This window comes from Camelus ferus, chromosome 13, assembly GCF_009834535.1.
Source record: "Camelus ferus isolate YT-003-E chromosome 13, BCGSAC_Cfer_1.0, whole genome shotgun sequence".
NCBI classification, from domain to species: domain Eukaryota; kingdom Metazoa; phylum Chordata; class Mammalia; order Artiodactyla; family Camelidae; genus Camelus; species Camelus ferus.
This window is the reverse complement of record NC_045708.1, coordinates 51,931,913-51,952,176: the sequence shown is the minus strand read 5'-3', so window position 1 is coordinate 51,952,176 and position 20,264 is coordinate 51,931,913. Positions and strand designations below refer to the sequence as shown.

General features: G+C 36.9%; 1 protein-coding gene across 1 annotated transcript in view; it reads right to left on the bottom strand.

The window, feature by feature from the left end:
- Positions 1-20,264, bottom strand: part of LRRC7 (leucine rich repeat containing 7) — a 414,541-nt gene that overhangs the window by 245,184 nt on the left and 149,093 nt on the right. The window contains 1 exon segment of the mRNA XM_006191023.3: positions 13,236-13,438. Within this exon segment, the coding sequence (XP_006191085.3) occupies positions 13,236-13,438 (203 nt within the window).

The window sequence follows — 20,264 nt, the reverse complement described above, 5'->3', positions numbered from 1 at the left end:
GATTAGTTGTCTCTCTCCTGTGGTTTTGTATAATCTTCTGTACGTATTTCTCAATCCACTTTTGCAAAATCATAATTATTTATGCAACAAATATTCAGTGAGTTCCCAGCTTTGAACCGAACATTGCATTTCCTGTCAAAAAAAAAGAATAACTAAACATAGCTCCATATTTTGGTGTCTTTCTTCTTCAATCTTATTTCCCCAGAGTAGAATAAGTATTCAGTAAACATGTATTGAATGAATAACTACAATAGATTTGGTAAGTGCAGTTGTAGAATTGTACACACGGTGATACGTAGGCATGAGGATAGTTGAATAACTGTGCCAGGGTGAGTGAAGAATGGAGATTGTGGGAGGTGACAACTGAGATAAATCTTGAAGTAGCAGATGAGGCAAGGGAAACAGCATGAGCTTAGAGGCAAGAAGGAGCTTTGTATTCCAGCAACACTTCCTGTGAGAGCAAAAGTGAGAGCTGGACAGGCAAGCTGTAGCTGGACAACGGGAGGCCTCATATTAGCATTGTATGCTCAGTTGCATGGTTTTTCCCTCTAAGTTAGAGAGGAGACAAGCAACAGGCTTAACCTTGGTTGTAGCCTGGTCATATTTACATTTGGACATATCACTGTTGGCTGTGGGATGAATAAACTGGGGAGAAAAAGCAGGTTTAAGACACACTGAGAAAGAGACTGCTACACTAGTCCACTGAGAGATGATGAGGGCCTGACAAAGGCTCTGTTTACAGGGTGGAGAGATTAGATTTAAGAAATATTTAGGTGGCAAAATTGATAGGACTTGGCCATTGACGTGCTCTGGAAGGTGAGTAAGTAGGAACAGTAAAGAATGACAAGGTCCTGGTTTGGGGACTGAATAGATAGTCACCAACTGAGACAGAGACTGCAGGACAGGAGACAGGTTGCAAGGGGGCAATCAGACTTGTTGAGCTGAGTGTGAACATTCAAGTTAAGTCTGGAAAGCACGTATCAGTCTGATGACTGAGGGACAGGGCTGAGCTAGCCCAACAGATACGTGAGTCTTCAGTGCGGTGGCTGAGAACATGAGAACAGATGAGCGTGATAACCTAAAGAAAAGGGAAAGATCGAGAAGCTCTCCCGGAACTTGTTACTGTGAGTCACAGATGAAACTTGATCGCCCCATTTAATGAATTATCTAGTTTTGGCCTCACTTGGACTCCCTATTCCATTTGACAATGTCATCACTCCCTCCTTAGAAGCCTTCACTCCCTCAGTTCCCTTGACTCTGCTCCGACTTCTGTCTGTTGGCATCCTCCACGCCCTGCCCCGATGGCCTTGGCTGGGCTCCATCTCTCCTGAGAGAGCTCCTCTGCAGGTGGCTGGCTGGCAGTGCTTCACTGCCAGCGACAGAGGCAGCCATCATTAATGTGCATGGCTAAGTTCATGTGGTGAACGTATATACAAGCATTTATGTAGTCAATTCTTAATTACTTAGGACAAAGAACGAGAACCTTTATTCCTATTAAAGGCCACTGACACATAGAAAAGAGACAATTGAAAGCCATGGCAGTTACATGCAACACAACTAACCTTTATTGCAACCTCAAGAAAGGAGAACAAACCTTTAATTCATCCCCTTAAAATTTAAAGAAAACAGAAAACTTAACTCTCTGGGCAATCAAATAGCATGCACACATACACACACACATGCCAAGATGAAAAATCAACAGCAACGCTACATCGTTACCAGGGAATCGAGAAGGAATAAAAAGGTTCTAAAGAGAGAGGGAGAATATTGGTATTTTCTCTAATCTCTGGTCAAGACTAAACTCATTTACTGCTCTTTTGGGTTCATTACAGAAACAGCAAACTGTCTCTTTATATAGAAAGACTAAATATCTCTAGGATTTTGTTAAAAAATAATTTTTATATAAACTTTGGAAGAATACATATCTGCAAAAGATTTCCTCTTTTTTTTATATCACTATTAATTCAGAAAAGAAAATAACTTCCTTTCTGTAAAGGGGGGCTATCATTTCTCATTTTATAGAAGAAAGTCACCTTCGGGATGTTCTTTATGGTACTGCAGCTCATAAAAATGGCCACCACTTACTGAAGTCCCCATACCCACACTTCACACACATTATCTTATTTAATCTGTATCAATGAAGAAAAATTAGAAGATCGATAGATGATAAAAATAAGATATAGGTCAAACAATTCGACAAGGTAGGTGGTATCTCTAAGATGGGGGGGGGGCACCAAGATTGAAAACCTTCCCCAAAGGCAAATTCAAATTCAAATCTGCCTGATTCTAAAGCTCTTCTGCTTTCCACCACACCAAATGCTTCACTTCTGAATGCTCTCCCTCTCAACAACTGTGAGCTCTAGTGGAATTCTGGAGCTGGCCTTCAAAGTTAAATACCACCTAGAAGGCCAAAAGTGTGGGCTTATATTATTCATATCCTTTGCTTCTCTTTTTCCCAACATCTCTCAGCACCTGAGGAGCTGTCCCCTAACTATGGAGTCTACTTAAGAGCCTCTTAAATGTCTACTACAGGACTTCCACCAACAGAATGCAGCCAACATGATTTTTTGTCTTTATAATTTAGATAAATTTTGTATTTGATTCCATAACATATTCACGATTCTCTCTTAGAAGTGTTAATTATCATTCTAGAAAAATGTACCACATGTATGCTATACCAGACACTAACCCAGGAGCTCACATATCTGTACTAATTTTTGGAAGCAAATGTTCTCATGGTGATTTTTACATATGACCATAGGCCAGTTCTGTGGAAGGTCAGCCTTGTACTCACACTGACATAATTTCATGTTTCTATAACAAGCTGAGAATAGCCTGACTCCCAGAAGTCCCTGGTCAAGAATTGTATCACAAAATTATTCTAAAGCTAATATGTACTTTAGAGAAATTAGAGTATAATTTAGAGTATAGATATATAGAAAACCAAGTAAATTTAAAAAAAAAGAAGCAAGTTTTAAAAAAACCCACTTAAAAAAATACTCCAGAGAAATAATCTTCCATCAGTTTCCTAAAGGTTGATTTCATCCTAGAAGTGAGTCCAAATTGCTGCATTAGTAGGAATGCTGTCTCTGACTTAGAACTGCTTCATATACTAAGGATTGAGCTGGGAATCAAATAACACTAAAACCTGTAATAATCAATTAACTATTATAAGAACTACTGAAAATAATAGATAGGCCCTCCTTTATAAATTTACATTTTCACTTTTATGTCATTTAATTTGCTCAAATGATACAATTTATTTGAGCATCATTTACATTTATTAGTGTTGTGGATCATTTTCAAAAGAAAGTACCATAGGTCCTTTGGTCCAGTCTACCAAAAGGTTAACCCCTGATGCTTTTTTTCTCTTCCAGCTCAATTCTCTCTGTTTTAATTTTTTTAATTAATTTTTATTTCTATAAAAGCATTGTATCAATTCATTGTTCCCTTATTTGCATCTCATCATCCCTCTTCTAAAGATAGCTGCTTTAAACTTTTTTAAGCTATTATTTCTTGCATTCTTCTATATTTCTAAAGAGTACACATGCATCTTTACTTTTTGTTTATCAATTATAGATGGATATCATCTCTTTATTTCATATTATTACAGATGAAAAGTCGTATCACTTTGTACCACCACAACCACTATCACTCTTCCTTTTTCCTCATCTTCCCAAAATACTTACATCCAAATTTTTGGTTAAATCAGTAGTATTTGTTTGTGGGGTTTTTTTTTTTTCTCTCATAAATTTTTTTTTTCTTCGAAGTTGCTTCACTTTTTACTTGCTTGGTTTTCTATGCATATATTCTTCACTCAAACAGCTCTGTCAAATGCCCAACAGTTATATTTCAAAATGCTAAAGCACGTCAGATTTTGCTAAGGCCATGTTTTATTCTGGAGGACCTCACTCCTGCACCCAATACAGCCAGCTCCAGTCTGGGCAGATTGCTCTCTCTCTGTGATGTACATATGGCCTCCATAGATACTCATCAGCTACTCCCCTGAATTGAGCTCCGGTTTCCAGGTCCCATACCTTCCTATTTTTGGCTTAATCCTGCATCCTCTAGTAGAAACCTGGGAGTCACCTGTAACACATTTTGCTCCTTGCCCAGAAATCAAGATATCAAACAGATGACAAATACAATCAATTTTGACAAATCCAAAATAAATTTTGCCTCCTCAAATCCTTTCCATTCTGTGTCCTTTGTGTAATCTTCAGGCCATCATCACTTCTCACAGATTTCTGGAAGCTCTGCCTAACTGGTCTCCTTGCTTCTGGGTTTAACCTTTTATGACTTAGTGCAGCTAGAACTATCTTTCTAAAATACGTATCTGCTCTTGCTGCTATTCAGATAAGCCTTTATATGAATTTCCATATATTTCAGTATAAAATTCAAACTCTCTATCTAAAGGAAGGCCTTGATAATCTCTCCAGCCTCATTTCCTTCATTTTCTCTTTTGCATTATGTATTTAAGCAATACCTAACTTCCAATTTCTTACTTATCTGTCTTAGTTTCAATGATATTCCTCAGGGAGAACATGCCGCTGAATGTTTCCAAAGCACTCAGTGTTTCCCCACCCATCATAATGGACAGCATACTTGATGCACTTTCTTGTTCAATGTCTGTCTTTCTTGCTGAAGTCTGTTCAATTGCTATTTTTCCAATTATCAAGTATCTGACACATAGTAAACAATTATTTTTTCATGAAGGAATTAATGAATATACATACTAGGTTGCAAACTCAATTTCCTACAGGAGCTAAGTGGGCAACTTCCATGTTGGGTGGCAGTCTGGGTGGGATCTGTAACAAACTAGATCTGCTCCATCAAAATAGCCGAGTGATACTAGACACTAAGTTCCACCTAATTGTTACCAATTGGGCATATGGACACCACCAGACTTTCTGACCTTCCTTTTATTTTAAATAGACTTTTTTTTTTATTCGTAAAAAGCTAATATTTTACAAGTTGTCTATAATTTTAAAAAAAATAGATAAGCCAAGCAGAACATGCCTGTTTGTTTCTGCTCTCTGGGTGAAAGATAGGTTTGCATTGCCAGCCCTGCTCTGACGACGTTCAGTTTCAGATCTCTCAGTGTCTTTTGGTGTCTTTATGAGAATGCTCAGCTAATAGCTCAGTTTGTACCTAAAACAGATTGTGTCATATTTTTATATACAATAGACATTTTCAAAATAGTTTTAATAGTACCATTTTCCCAGTTGTCTAGGATGAAAATTTTATCATCCTTGATTCCTCCTCTTTGTTTATCCTCCAGTCTAGTCAAATGTTAAATGCTAGAAGGTCTTCCTTCAGATTAGTAAAGTGGGAAGTATGTGGAATTCTGAGTAACGTGGGCCTGTGTATTCCAAGGACTTCACTGTTTTCTAGCAGTATAACCTTCGGTGAATTCCTTTAACTTTTGTGCTTCAGTGTCCTTGGGTTTAAAATAAGGATAAGGGGAGGGTGTAGCTCAGTGTTTGAGCACATGCTTAGCACACGAAGTCCTAGGTTCAATCCCCATGCCTCCATTAATTACCTCGCTCTTAATAAAAGACAGATAAAATGAGAATGCCAACACCTATTTGTCAGAGTTGTTCTATGGACAACTACCTGCCATTTCAAGAAAAACATAACAAAATATAGCTAATGTATACATTTAAGACCCTTAATTCTTTTTTGTAAATTACATTCCTCTAGAATCCTAGGCTTCATTGCACCCCATTCTCCCTCTCAGCTCACGGCAAGATTGCCACTTCCCATCTTCTCGGCTCACTGATACCAGTATTTCTTTAGCACACTGAGACTTCTATCCTTTGAACTGAATTTCAATACCCATCATGTCCCTGAAGTCCTACCAATTACCATCATCTGTACCCGTATTTTCTTTCTTCTGTTTTATTAAAATAGATAAAGTGTGCCTGTTCCTCTCAAAGGTGACCCCTTCATGCCTTCTGTGAATCCCATGTCTTCTTGCTTATAGGACTTTGCTCCTATAATTATTCCATCAGTTTCCTTCATTTAGTTTCTCCCCCTTTCTTCTAATTTATATTCTCTAGTGCATAAATGTGCTTCAATGTCACTGGTCTTAAAAAACAAATAAACAAAACCTCATCTTGACCTCAAACTTCTCTCTAGCTTCTCTCATTTCTCTGCCTTCCCTCACAACAAAATCTCTTAAGAGAGATGTATATATCCTGTATATATCCACCATGGTCTCTTCAGTCCACTTCATTGGGTTTCCACCCTACCACTCTTACCAAGGTCAGCAATTACTTCTATACTAGCAAATAAACAGTCCCTCTTCCATTATCTAAGTCAGTCTCTTAGTTTATCACTCTCTGATCTTGAAACTCCTTCTGTTCTTAGCTTCCATGACAACAGCATGTTTTCCTCTAGAATCCATAGCAACTCTTTCTTTTCTTGCTTCCCTAATTTATCAATAGCAACTCTTTCTAAATCTCTCCTATCTCCATTCCATTAGCAAATCCTATTAACTTTACCTACAGAGCATAATCTGAAATGCTTCTCTTTGTCTTCACCACTACCAATGTAGTTAAGACCACCAGCTTCTCACTTAAGTATCTACCGTAGCCTGTAATATCCTTGCGTCCACTCTTGACTTACCACGATGTGTTCCCAACACTTCAGCCAAAGTAGTATTTTTAAAAGATAGAAGTTATTTAATATTACTATTGAAAAAGAAATTCTTCAGCAGTCCCTACCCCACTTAGGATAAAATCTTAAGGCCTTCCCTGGCTTACTTAAACTGACTGGGTTTAGCCCCACTGTCTATATATACCTCCTACTGAATCTTGTACTGCTTTACACACCCACTTTCCTTCTGTTCCTTGAACATACCACACACATTCCTACCCTAGAGTATTCCCTCTGTCTGGAATGCTCTTTCTCAAGAGCTACATGGTTGACTCCTCCCAGTCAACTCAACGTAAAGGGTCACTCCTTAGAGAGGCATTTACTGTCCTTTCAACCTAAAGTAGTTTCTCAGAAATTTCCCTGCTTTATTTTCATCAAGGTACTTGCCGTTACCTAATATTTTCTTTTAAGAATTACTTTCATTCTCTTTTTACAGCAACCTAGGTTTTGTGAAAAAAGGAACTTGTTGGTCTTGCTGAGGAATACGTTTCTGGCTCCTAGAGCAGTTGTCTGCACATAATTGGTACTCAAGAGATGTTTGCTGAATGAATGAACAAAGCAATAGATATATTTTACCTAAAATGTGTTTTTTATTTCATTTCCCAAAAGTTGTTGGTAGAAGTCAGCAAATGGGTTTTCAACCTCATTGGAATTTCTATGAGATGTGATACTTGGGTAAAGGTTAGCAATAAATGATGGAATGAGTAAGTCTTCAGCTGGAAGATAAAACAGTTCAAAAACTGAGGTACTAGAGGAGCCCCAGTTTCTCACTGATGCAAGTAATAGGGAGTTGTTAATACTAAAAATTTTTGAAACAATAAAACATTTTAAACAAAAATAAAAATCTGAGTAAGAAAAAATTATCTAAATTTTTCCACATATAAACTTTTTTCTTTTCTTCTTCTTCTTCTTTTTTTTTTTTTTTTTTTTTTTTTTTTTACAAATTTGCCCTTCATCTTCATCTTACTCTGCCTTAGGCCCCTAGAGATTCCATCTACATTATTTATTTATTGAAAATAAAACTATGTATTTGAATTTCAAAGTAATTACAATAAAAGAACAGACTTGGAGAAAGATGCTTTAGGCAAGAGATTAAACAGTCAAATTTTGATCATTTATGCAGCACTCATGCAACAGTTTTACTTTGAATATGTTTTATTATATTCAGATAAACGCTATACCTTTGGCGTGGAGGACAGAAGAATGCACACTGTGCACATTGAGTATCTTTGAGGAAGTGAGTGAGTTGGAAAAGGTCATCTCTATTTAAACCCAGGATCTTAGGACAGCCCTCCATAGATAGATGTGGGGCTACTCACATAAAATGCCAAGGTTGCAGACAATTTGTTCATGCAAGACAGATGCTTAAGGAGTTGTCTGTTAATGTGAACTTTTAAAAAACTAGGTAACTTCATTAAACAAGTGTCAGCTTTTATGTTCTATATTTGCAAATTTAGGCCATGTTTAATCTAGAGCAAAGCTTTTCATATTTTTCAAACATAACAATCGTTTAATCAGCAACAATAGTGATACAAGTAGTTTCTTTCACTTTGAAAGATTTCTCTTGAGTAGAAGAAAAAAATAATCAATGATCATTCAAATTTTGATAAACTGAAATCATAATTATGAACAAGCATCTCAGAATTTGTCCCCCTAAAATATTTCTTCTCTGGCTCTTTTGATGTCACTAGACTTTGCACAAAATAAACAAGTGCCCTTGATTTCAAACAATTTTATTTAAAAGTATAAGGAAAAACTTAGCTTCAGGGTCCCAAATCCTAAGTAGCAGATAATATTGAATTAAAAGATGGATCAATAAAATTGCAGTTATATGATATGTAGGATATTGGAGGACACTTTTTTTTGCTTACCCCTCCCCCTTTTTCCACTAGAATCTCAACCTTCTTTTTAAGGGCATCCTTCATTGTATAATATTTTGGGAGCTATCTGGAATTTGAAACTTGAACAAATGTCATGGTTACATGGGGGTATTTGGAGGTACATTTGTTACAAGAGCAGCAGTGTGAACTATATTTGTACTGTGAATTCTGCGTAGCAATCCAGAGCTCTCTTGGTTCCTACCAATTTTTCATGCAACGTTCTTCAGGCTTCTATTAATTTTGTGCCCAAGATCTATTTCCAATAACTGTTCATCTTTACCTAAAATGACCCATTGTTTTTTATGGCCGATAATAAAAAACAAAAACAAGAACAAAAACTGACACAATTGTACATCCATATTAAATAGTAAATGCATAGCCATTTGTTTACCAATTAAAATTTGTTTGTTATTGTAGTATTATATTTGTCTAAATTTATATTAAATAAGCAAATCAACTTCATTAAACATATGCCCTTTCTTATCAAAATAAGCCATTTCTCAGCTCAAGAGCCATATATCACCTTATTGTATTTATAGTGATTTCACATACTTTATATTATTTGGCCCTCATTGCAGTCCTAGGAGATCGGCAGAATCAAATTTGTTAGCATCTAATGCAGATGAAGAAGCTAAGGTTCGAAGGGGTTAAACAATGTGTCTGAAGCCACATGACTAATCTGTGCCAGAACTTCTGCGAAGCCTAGGTCCTCTCTCTTCAGAGCTCCTTATACTTACTGTAGAACTTCTGTGATAATAACCAGCAACTATACTCACTTCTCTGATTGTCAGGATACTTCCTTCTATTGCTTATCATTTTTATCTATTTAAACTGTACCTCACATGAGGGAATCACAAAAAGTTAAGTTCGAAAGGAATTTTAGAGGGCTACCCTGCTGCTGTCACACGTGTGAAAGTGTGTTCTTTGACATTCCCTCATTCACTGCTTCTAGAGTCAGCGAGCACATTCCTTAATCTGAGAAAATATTATGTGGAAGCTCTAATTTGTATGGATAAAGTACTTAGGGTTTGAGAGGAAGAAAAAGCACGCACAGTGTACTGTATTGGGTAGTGGATTATGAAGGAGCCACAAAAATTATTTCACCTCACTTCAACCCCCAGAATCTACATCAGAAATTAAGGGGAAAAAAACCAAATTAAATGAGAACATTCTATGCAGACAGGTACCAACATTTCCTGTTTTTCCTCACCTCTGACCACTGTCAAAGGTCTTACTCTTTGCAAAATAATAATACACTGTATCAGAGTTATGCTGATAATTTATAACAACAATAAAATATTTAAGCCGTATATTGCTACTGGTTAACACAATTGGATTGCCCTAGAAACCTTCTAGAGACATAATTAAGCCTGTTTAAAATTTTGTTGGGGAGAATAAGTGGCGGTGCTGGAGGGCATTGTTATTTTGTAGAAGATAATGAGTAAAGCTTCTCTGGTAAGATGATATTTGAGTGGCGACCTGAGAGAAATGAAGCAGCAGGCTGTGTGGAAAAGCAGTGCTGGCCAAGGAAAGAGGAGGGACCAAGGCTCTGAGCAGAGAGCTTGCTTGGCTTTTATGCATAGGATTAGCACAAACAGCTCCCACATAGTTGTCAGAACCCATTTGCCGGTCATTAACTTGGAGCTCTATTTTACCTGCTGGCTGCAGGGATGATTCAGGTGCATTTTTCTTGCTCATTTATTTTGTTAAAAGTCAGAGAGGATTTCTTCTATTTCATGGCCAGTGACTGGATCCAAGCCATCACAAAATTTTCCTCCATCTAAAATATCCCTCTTTGATAAATTCATGTCTGTTTTATATCAGATGATCAATGTTTCAGCTATAAAGTCCTGCATGAGTGGCCAACACGGAGTGGTGAGCACCATGCAATTGTTTTACTGTAGCCCTCGCCTGGACCTGGCTTCCCAATGTCTGTTTTCTTCCCAGGAGAAACAACTTTAGATATGGAGGCTTTTTTTCTCCCGCAGCACTTCTTAGCTTACTAACAATATTCTACATTGGATATAATAAGGAAGCATCTGGAAAGCATGTCCTTGAAAAAATGGTCAAAGAAACTTGGAAACTTGTCATGGGAAAAAGAGCTCTAAGGCCAAGTGTATGAATGCCAGAAGCATACTTCCTTGTCCAGAGAAGGCATGCGTTAATAATCCTTCTAGCACTCTGAGTGCCCAGCCAAGCGGCAGATGAACAGATAGGTGTATGGATATACACCATTAACATATCACAGAACTTTCTAACAACCAGAATTTTCTGATAATACAATGGTCTGCTTCTTAAGTGAGTGACTTCTTCCAGCAAGATAAAGTTTCGTGAAGAGGTTGGATGACTGTTGTAAGAGAAATAATAAGTAGGCATTTCTACCCTGTGTGGACCAGTTATTATTTACAGGTTCCTGCAGAACAGTGGTTCCTGCCAACGCTCACAGGGCTCAAAGCAAAACTTCAGTTGTCCACTGAACTTTTGACTTGTTACTAGTATATAATCCATTCTATCCAAATACATAGTCTTTGGTAATAGTTTTGGTAATGGTTTTTGGATAAGAATTTAACATCCCATGTGGCCGAAGAGAAGTTAATTAAGTTTTCTGGCCTTGACTTGTTTATTATAATAATTGAGGGCTAAATAAATCAATTTCTGAAGTTGTATTTACTCAAAAAGGATCTAGGAACGTGATTCTGTGACTCAAGGAAATGCTCTGGGGAAGTGTTGGTATTATCTATCGTAAGTGTGCTGGTGTAGCTGTTAGGGTCAATAACCCATCACCCATTATGGGCAGAAGACTGTTTTTTCCTAGAAACTGTCTTTGGAGACTTCAGTCAGAAGTGAAGCTATGCCACACATTTTTTGCTGGAGAGTCAATAACCAGAAACTACCTCAAAAGGTTACAAAATCTTACTGTTTTACCCAGGGTAATTAACATGGAAATTTTCCTTCATCTGTGATAGGAGAACGATATATACCAATTATTGAGTATTTTTTTATTCCAGGGGCTGCATAGGCATATCTCAACAAATACCCTATATATCCATCTATGTATGTATGTATGTATGTATTTATGTACGTATGTATGTATATATTATCTATCTGTCTGTCTGTCTGTCTATCTATCTATCTACCATCTGTCTAACCATGGAGGTAGTGCTGTTATTTTCCCAGTTTTGCTAAAGAAGAAACTGAAGCATTCAGAAAGTAAAATAACTTCCCAACTAATCAGCAGTGCTAGGATCCAATCCCAGGTTCGTCTAATCCAAAACTTAGGTTCTTAATCTCTAAAGTATTTCTCGATAGTTTTAAATGGAGAAAACGTTTAAGTATGGCACTCAAATTTAGTTCCATCCTCTTTTACATATAGCTAAATTGACCTCGTCTACCAAATTCACTGTCTGTGCCTTTCAATTTTGGTCACATACTGGCTTTTCCAAAATTACTTCTATTCTCTCTTTTTTTTTTTAATGTTCCTCTGTTCCTCTTCAATTTCAAGATGTTTCTCTGCAGGTTTTTTCATCGTTTTTTTCACATTTCTCTTCCTACACTACTTCATATATAGTATACACCTGTGGTGGTCTATTACTCTGTCTATAATGTTAAATTCCCAATTCCAAATGACAAGCAAAGCAGTACTAAATTATAAGCTGTGTGGACTTCGACTACTGTGTGCAAGGCATGTTGTTTTGTATATTTACCTTTTACTACAGAAAATTAAGCAACACAGATTGAATTAGTCTCTGAAGTGTTATATAAACACTGTAATTCATCATCCTAAATGAAAACAATTATTCATAATTTCCGTTGATCAGAACATTTTATTCAAATTTTGATAATTAAATTAGTTTTTAATTATGAAAGATTCCTTTTCTGGTTCCTGGATATTTAATATGCATTTTTAGCATAAGTGATGGAAATGACATTTTTTCCCTCTGAGCCATTACGTAAATCTTTCACAGGTAAATGCCATGCCAACTACTTAATCTGAGTCACTCATTTAGGTGATCATTAGGATCCAGTGGTTTAGATTTTGAACCTTCTGCTTGTGGCCTTGGTTTGCTTTAGCTAATCTCTTACCATCCAATCTTTTCTGGTCACCAGAGGCATTTTCTTTGCATAGCACAGTGTCACAATGGCAGTGTGCATGTACATGTGTGTAAAGTTTGATATTAAAAATTTTAGCTATATTTATTGGTTGGATGCCATATAAACTCAGTGATGTTTGTAACAATCAAAGATTCCAAATTCCAGAAACAACAGCATGCTTCTCATAATAGCATTAACTCTCTGTGTGTTCGTGCGTGTGTAAAAGTATTTCTTAGACTTATAACATATCATTCAAGCTTTTAAAACAATGTCAACTTAACATACAACACACAAATTTTCAGTTCTAGAATAGAGAGTACTATATTTCCCCTTTCTTTCCTAAGCAGAAACTATTGATCTCAACCCACCAATCTATATTTTCTTGGGAGTCCATCTTAAAATAACAAGGCATAATCCATAAAAGGATGATTTCTGTGGAGTTCAATTGGTTATTACTATATCACATGAAGTTACAAATAAAGTGGCATTAAAAGGCAATGAGTATCATGGGAAAAATTCTATTAATTTGAATGATTTATCAGTTACCTAGATAGCATTACCATTATACTGAGCCTTTGAAATCGATAGGTTGTCAAAAATTACCTTTGGTAGCTCTTCAATTTGATTGGCATCTAGGTAAAGCTCCTCTAAGGTCCGTTCAAAATTAAAGACCTCCTTTGGCACCTGCTGAAGGCTGCAGTGGGAGTAATCTAAAACTGAGATGATTTCTTCTTCACCTCGGAAACATCGGCACGGCACCAGACGGCCGATGATCTTCCGTTTGGTGGTCATCTCCAGGCACTGCACTAGAGAAAAACAGGAAAAAAACCACAAGCGTTTAACCAACTGCTTTTGAAAGTCATTTTATAATATGTAAAAGTTATAAACTTAATTCTGCTATGTATTTTATAACTACATAATGCTTCAAAATTTACGTAGGACATGCACATGCATTATATCACTTAATCCTTAAACAGTCCTGTCAGGTCTGGAAGATAGATTTTCATTCCCATTTAACAAATAAAGAAATGGATTCAGAAAGATTCAGAGACTTATCACACAGTTTTGGAATGGCAGAACTGGGCCAGAATACAATTCTCACTCAGTGCAATGCTTACGCTAGCACTTGTAACAGATCTGTGATTTTTTCAATTTTACACAAATTGCAGTGCAGAATAGAAACTTCCAGAATTTGCCGGAAGAAACATACCTTCTTTGATTTCTGCAAAAATATTCAAGTTTCACCTATAAGGTTTATCATGTCCTCTTCCTGACTCAAATTTGATTGAACTAGGTACTGGGGAGAGAGTGGTGAATTGAACAAAGTCCCTGTTTTCATGAAGCTACACTTTATTGGAGCTACAGATTAGAGCTGAATTGATTATTCACATCAGAATAAGAATCTTTATGAATCCTTTGGTTTTAACAGGAGAAAACAAACGTGGCACAGCTTTCTCTAGGTTAAACCGATGAAATGCTGTGAAATCTTGCATTTTATTTGTTGGGTTTTTTTTGCTTATCAGCATAAACCTATTGCAGAAAGCGATAGTTCACAAAAATAATGCAGTATTTTGTTTTCAAATGGCTTAGATTAAGTCATATTTGGAGCCAAATGAGTAGAATATACTTGAGATGTTGAAAGTTCAGCCCAAAGCCATCCTTCTTCCTCCTTTAGCTTCTGAAATTAGTACAATTACATTTTGGGGCAGGTTCATGAGTCAGGTCTTACAGATAATTATTTTCACATGATAATCTGTAGAAGGTTGACTCAAAACATTAAAAAGATGACCTTTACTCCATTACTTTCTATCTCTCAAACTCCTGCACTTCTCATTTCTGGGAGCTTGAATCACAGTTGGTAACTGTTACTTTACTTGACCTTACGTGAAAGGCTTGATTGTAAGTTGGCCTCTCAGTGGGATCTAGCACATAGTAAGCAGCCAGTCAGTGCATCCAGCAAATATCTGACAAATGTCACGCACCTAGTCATTGTTTGTTGAGGTTATTGCAGTTGTAAAGGCAGGTGATGATGACTTAGACTATGATAGTAGCAGTGAGGATGGAGAGAAGTGATGGAACGGAAAGGTATTTAAGAAGCAGAATCCAAAGCGTGGGTGATAGATTCAATGAGAGGTGGAAGGGAGGCTGTGGGGAGAGGGAGTCTTGAAAAATTCCCAGGCTTTTAATTTGTCACTGGTGACCATGTTGACTCCTCAGCTGTCATGCCACAGAGATGAGTTAAGGTGCGTATCCTGTCTATGATTCACCGCTGAGGAATCAATCGTTCACACATGTTGTCGTCACTGCCTTGCACTCACCCTTTTGTGCTGACCCACGTGGCTATTTCTTGACACCCATTCTATTGCTACCACTGCAAACTGTTTTACTAGGAAGAGAAAAAAGAGAATATCCAAGCCTGTACCTGAACCATTCGGCCAGAGTATCCTCTGTCCACTATGACTTTTGCAATTTATTCGCTTAAGGCTGCTTTTCCTTTCATTGATCCAAAAAGTAGGCTCTTCTGGTCATCTTTTCTATCCCTTGTCTCATCTTACGTGCTGAGCTTTCCCCGTGGCTTTCCTTCAATCCAACTGAGCTCTGAGATTATCTTTTACCTCACGGTCACTAACTTCACTGACCCTTTTCCCTCAATGCCCCTTCCCCCTTGAAGTCTCAACTGAAACGTGGTTCACTAGCAGCCTTTAGAAGTGGAGCCTGTGGATTTCTCACACCTTAAACCCTCAGGGTTGGAAAGTGGAATTGTATCCCCCGTGCTCTCTAAAAACGATTGATTCTCCTCTCATCCTCTAAAAGCCCTGGACCTGTGCTGGTCTCGGCAGTAATATCTTTCTGCTCTTCTTCACATCACTCATTTACCATCTCTTGAACCCACTGATGACTTTGGTATCTGCTTCATGGACTATCTCTCAATCACAACTCCTTCCATTCCTAATTTATGCTCCCTACACATAATAACTTTCAACTTTTTTCACCCTAAATTTCTAAACAACTTGATTGCAGGGCTACCCCCTGATTTTTCCATTCCAGGTTTCTGGTATGTAACAGAGATTTACCTTTCTTCCAACAAATCCCCACACACTTCTAACCAGCCAAAAATATAAGCAGCAATTTTGTTTTAAACTAATTGTATTTATTTTACTATGACGATAATATCACTGTAATTCAATCACATTTTATTTCTTGTACATCTTTTTGTTTCCTTATAAGTTGTTTTATTTTTTTCTTCTTTGTTTGTTTTTCACTTTCACTAATTCAATTTCCTGACTTTACTCTTGATATAGTAAAACACCTGTAATCTGTCATTATGTGCCCCCCGGAAAAACCCTCAGGAGCACCACATCTTCCTGCTCCTGTCTGGACTGGTTGCTTTTCTAGACTATGTGTGTGTGTGTGTGTGTGTGTGTGTGTGTGTGTGTGTGTGTGTGTGTGTGTGTGTGTGTGTATGTATATATATACATTCTACATTCTGGAATTTCCTTTCACTGTCATTCTGTGAATTTTTCATTTCTTTCTTCTGTTTCATTGCTACTTCCTCAACCTCATGTCTTTTTCTTTCTAGACTTACTGGAATATAACGTTCAATGGTGGACAATAACATCCAGTAACTTACTAAAATAGAATCTGCGGTAGGTACATTTTTGAGACCTTTACATATATGACCATGGTTTCATTTCTTTCACCTAGACACAATTGAAAGTTTGGCTGGGTACATACTTCCAGGTCAGAAATAATTTTCTTTATAAATTCAAAGGCATTTGTAATTTATTATTTTTTAACTTTTAAGGTTGTTTTCAGGAAATCTAGCTCCATCACTATTTAAAATTCTGTTTCACATCCACCTTCCCCTCTGCTAGAACATTTTAGAATTGCTATCTTAGTCTTTTGAAGTTTCATGACAATGTGCTTTGATGTGTTTTTTTAATCCATTGTATTGAGTACTTGATGGACTCTTCCATTTAAGCACTTATCCTTCAATTATGTTAAATTTTCTGTTATTATTTAATTGATGATTTCTTCCTCTTCATTGTTTTCATTTCTCCGTCTGTAATCCTGATTAGCGGAATGTAGGACCTACCTCTTAGAATTATCCTGTAATTCAATTATTTTTTTCTCTTGTAATTTCCATGTCTTTGTCTTTTTATTTTATTTTCTGGGAGATTTTCTCAATTTCATCTTCTAAGTCCATCTGCTGTATTATCTTTTATCAGATAACATTTTTACTGTCCAAAAATTTGTTGCTTTCTAAACACATGCTCTTTTTTCGTGTTTGCATTTCAGGGTGGCATATCATTTTCATTTCTCTTGGAAGATATTATCTATAGACTTTTTTTGTCCTGTGCCCTCCACCCTCTGCTCCTTGCATTTTTTTCTGAGTTCTACTTTCCATTTGTTTCTTTTGGTCTTAATCTTTCATGATAGGGGTTTTCCATAAATGTCTGGTGATCCTTGGCTGTCCTTCAATACTGAAGACTAAAACTCTAAAAAGCTAATTGGAAGCTCTGTATGCATGCTAGGTCTCACTGCAGGATAATGGCAGCAAGACAAAGACTACTCTGGTCTTCTGCCTGGGGCATAGCTACGTAGTTCTGTACATAGGATTTCAGTCAATTTTTCTATTTCCAGTACTAAGTCTCTTCAGTTCTTTGTCTGGTACCCGTTGACTCCAAGACTTTCAGGAGGTCTATGGAGCAAATCAATTTTTGTATCCCTTTCTGTGTACTTCATAATGTAGCTAACAATGTACTTTTTATATGGCTGAATATAAACTACATCTTCTTTCCCTTTCTTCTTAAATTTTGTTGAAATTTCTTATCTCAAGATGTCTTTTCTTCAACGTTCTTTTTCTTTGTGAGTGTATGTATTTTAAAATTCTTTTTAGGTTAGTGGAATTGTGGTTGTTAGTATAGACAAATAAGGAAGGTGGGAGATTAAATTCCACGTTTGAAAAGGTTTTTCTTTAATCTCCTTCATACTTTTAATCTCTTCTTGACCTATTAGGAACATTGGGCAGAGAATTACATTTTTCTTTCAGAAACACTCTTCCTTTGGCTACCTTGACTTCACTCTTCTGACATTTATCCTTCCACTTCAGTTCCTCCATTTCCGTCTTTTGAGAGGGTGCCGTCTTCTCTACCAAACACCGAGATTTGTAGTGTTAGAGTTTGTCCACCACGAGGCTTGTTGCCCTTCTAACTGTATGCTCTCCCCTTTACAACCTCATTCACCTTTCCCAACTCTTTTCATTTAACTTTGATGATTGATGGCTGTAAATTTTTTCAAATTTCTACTCAAATTTATTTCCCTCATCATTTCCACTTTGTGTTTCATGAGCATCACAAACATCACATGTTCAACATTGATGTGATGCTCTTCAAAGGCATGGAGTCCACCATTGGGGTCAAGAACTTGGACTCTGGAACCAACTCCCTGGCTGTGTGACTGAGCATGTTATTTTCCCTTGATCAGTTTAGTCATCTCTAAAGTAACAGAGAACATACCAAGCACTTAGGATTGTGTCTTCATGTTCTAAGCATTCACTAAGTGTTAGCAATTACTGTTCTGTCCAAACCTCCTCTGCCTCCTGTGTCTTCAGTCTCAGTGAATGACAATACCATCCACCTAGTTTTTTAAGACAGGAACCTTGGCATTGTTCTTGACGCCTCTCCTTCCCTCACTTCCCACATCCAACAGTCACCAAGTCCTAATCCTTCAAAAGCCTCAACATATCCTGATTCAAGCCTATTGTTCATCATTTCAACTGCCCAGCAACTTAGTTAAAACTATTATCTCTTGCATTTGTACTTGTCTCTCTCTTTCTATTGTCCTCTCACCACAGTGAAGTTAGAGTGACCTCGATAAATGCAAACATTATTATGTCATCCTCTTGCTGCTAATACTTCAGTGACTCCTCTCTCCCTTCAAAAATCCAAATATTTTACTGTGGCTTACAAGTACGATATGGTCCTGTGGTCTGACAGCTGCCCTCCATGCTCACACCCAGCCCCCTGTGCAGCCTGGCCAGGTACCACTCTTCTTACTTCTGTGCTCTTTATATTCACAGCTTCTTTTGCATTCCTAAGACTACAGGACCTTTCTTATACTAGGGACTTCAGATATAGGGCTGCCTTTGCATAGGGATAATTTCCTTTTTTTTTTAAATTTAGATTAGAAGCAATAATAGACTCTCTTTATTCAATTTGTTCCAGCTCTATATGCCCTCTTCTCTATATGTTCCAACTGTATGTTGTAATACTTTTGATCACATTTTAATTACTTATTCAATATCAATCTTGTTCACTACATTGAAACCTCTGTGAGGACAGGGATCATGTTTAGCCTGTTCAACAATGTATATTTCCAGTAACTTGTCTAGTATCTGGCTCAGGGTAGATATTTAAGAAATATTAATTGCATTAGTAAATGAATATGGGAGCTAAAGATGATTGTAATGAATTTTATTTGTACAGTTCTTGCAAAATTTCAAAACAATTTATAATCTATCACCTTGTTTTTTTCATGAGAAATAGGCATTCATATATTATTTTTCATATTCAGTAATAAACTAATCAAGATCTACTGAGTCTATGGCATGCAGAAGGTCACACAGAGATTAATTAATAGAGTTGAGATTAGATCTCATGTCTCCTTACTCCAAAGCCATTGTTTAACCATTTTTTTCCATTTTCAGACCCTGAATTTCATTAACAATGTTACATAAAGATCAGCATATGAGAATTTACCAAGACATGAATTTACTAATTGTTCTAACACACACACACTCACTCACACACACATACTTGATAGTTATTTATGCATAAAATACTTCATAGGTATGAACAAAATGAAAGGGTAGCAGTGAGGGAAATAACATTGTTCTGCTTTATCTAGTGATAAGAGTTAATTTTAATTTTTTTTAATGTCAAAAGCGGGGAAATGTAGTAAAGTAGAATGGAGAAAGTGTTTCAGGAATTAAGTAGAACACAACATACAAGAAAGTACGTAAGTGTGACACTGCTAATATATAGAAGCATAGACTAGCTTTCCTTCTGAAACATGACCATTGTCTAGTATACCACAGGAGCATGCAGTCCTTCTAGGTGGCACTAGCTAGCTAGGTACTCGCTTCACCTCTTGTGTGGACTTTGACTCAGAAGCAATCTGATGTCCTATTTTACTACACATCCTTAGCAAACATCCAAAAGAGGAATCCTTGGATCTTTCAGTTTTTCAAAGGGATTTAAAAAGGCAAGAGGAAAACAAATATTCACATTTTCCTGTTAATGTCCTTCCAGGAAATTCCTTGAAATCAAAGATAAAAGCATCATTTTTTGGATTCTCACTGCATGGATTCTCTTCTCTCTTGAATCATATTAAAAATAAACAACAATTAATTGAATAGCTAAAGGGGATTTTCCTTTTTTTTCTACAAGCACAACTTGCAGTCAACAGTTCTCCCTTTTAACACTCTGCCTAAGTCAGATGCGTTTCAAGAGCAGGGCTCGCTAACACGGCCTAACCCAGGTGAAGTAGCAAAAAGATTCATCTTGTGACATTCTTCAAATCCTTCTCTATTGATAATTTAAACCCAAGAGAATTCCAACCACATGAGAA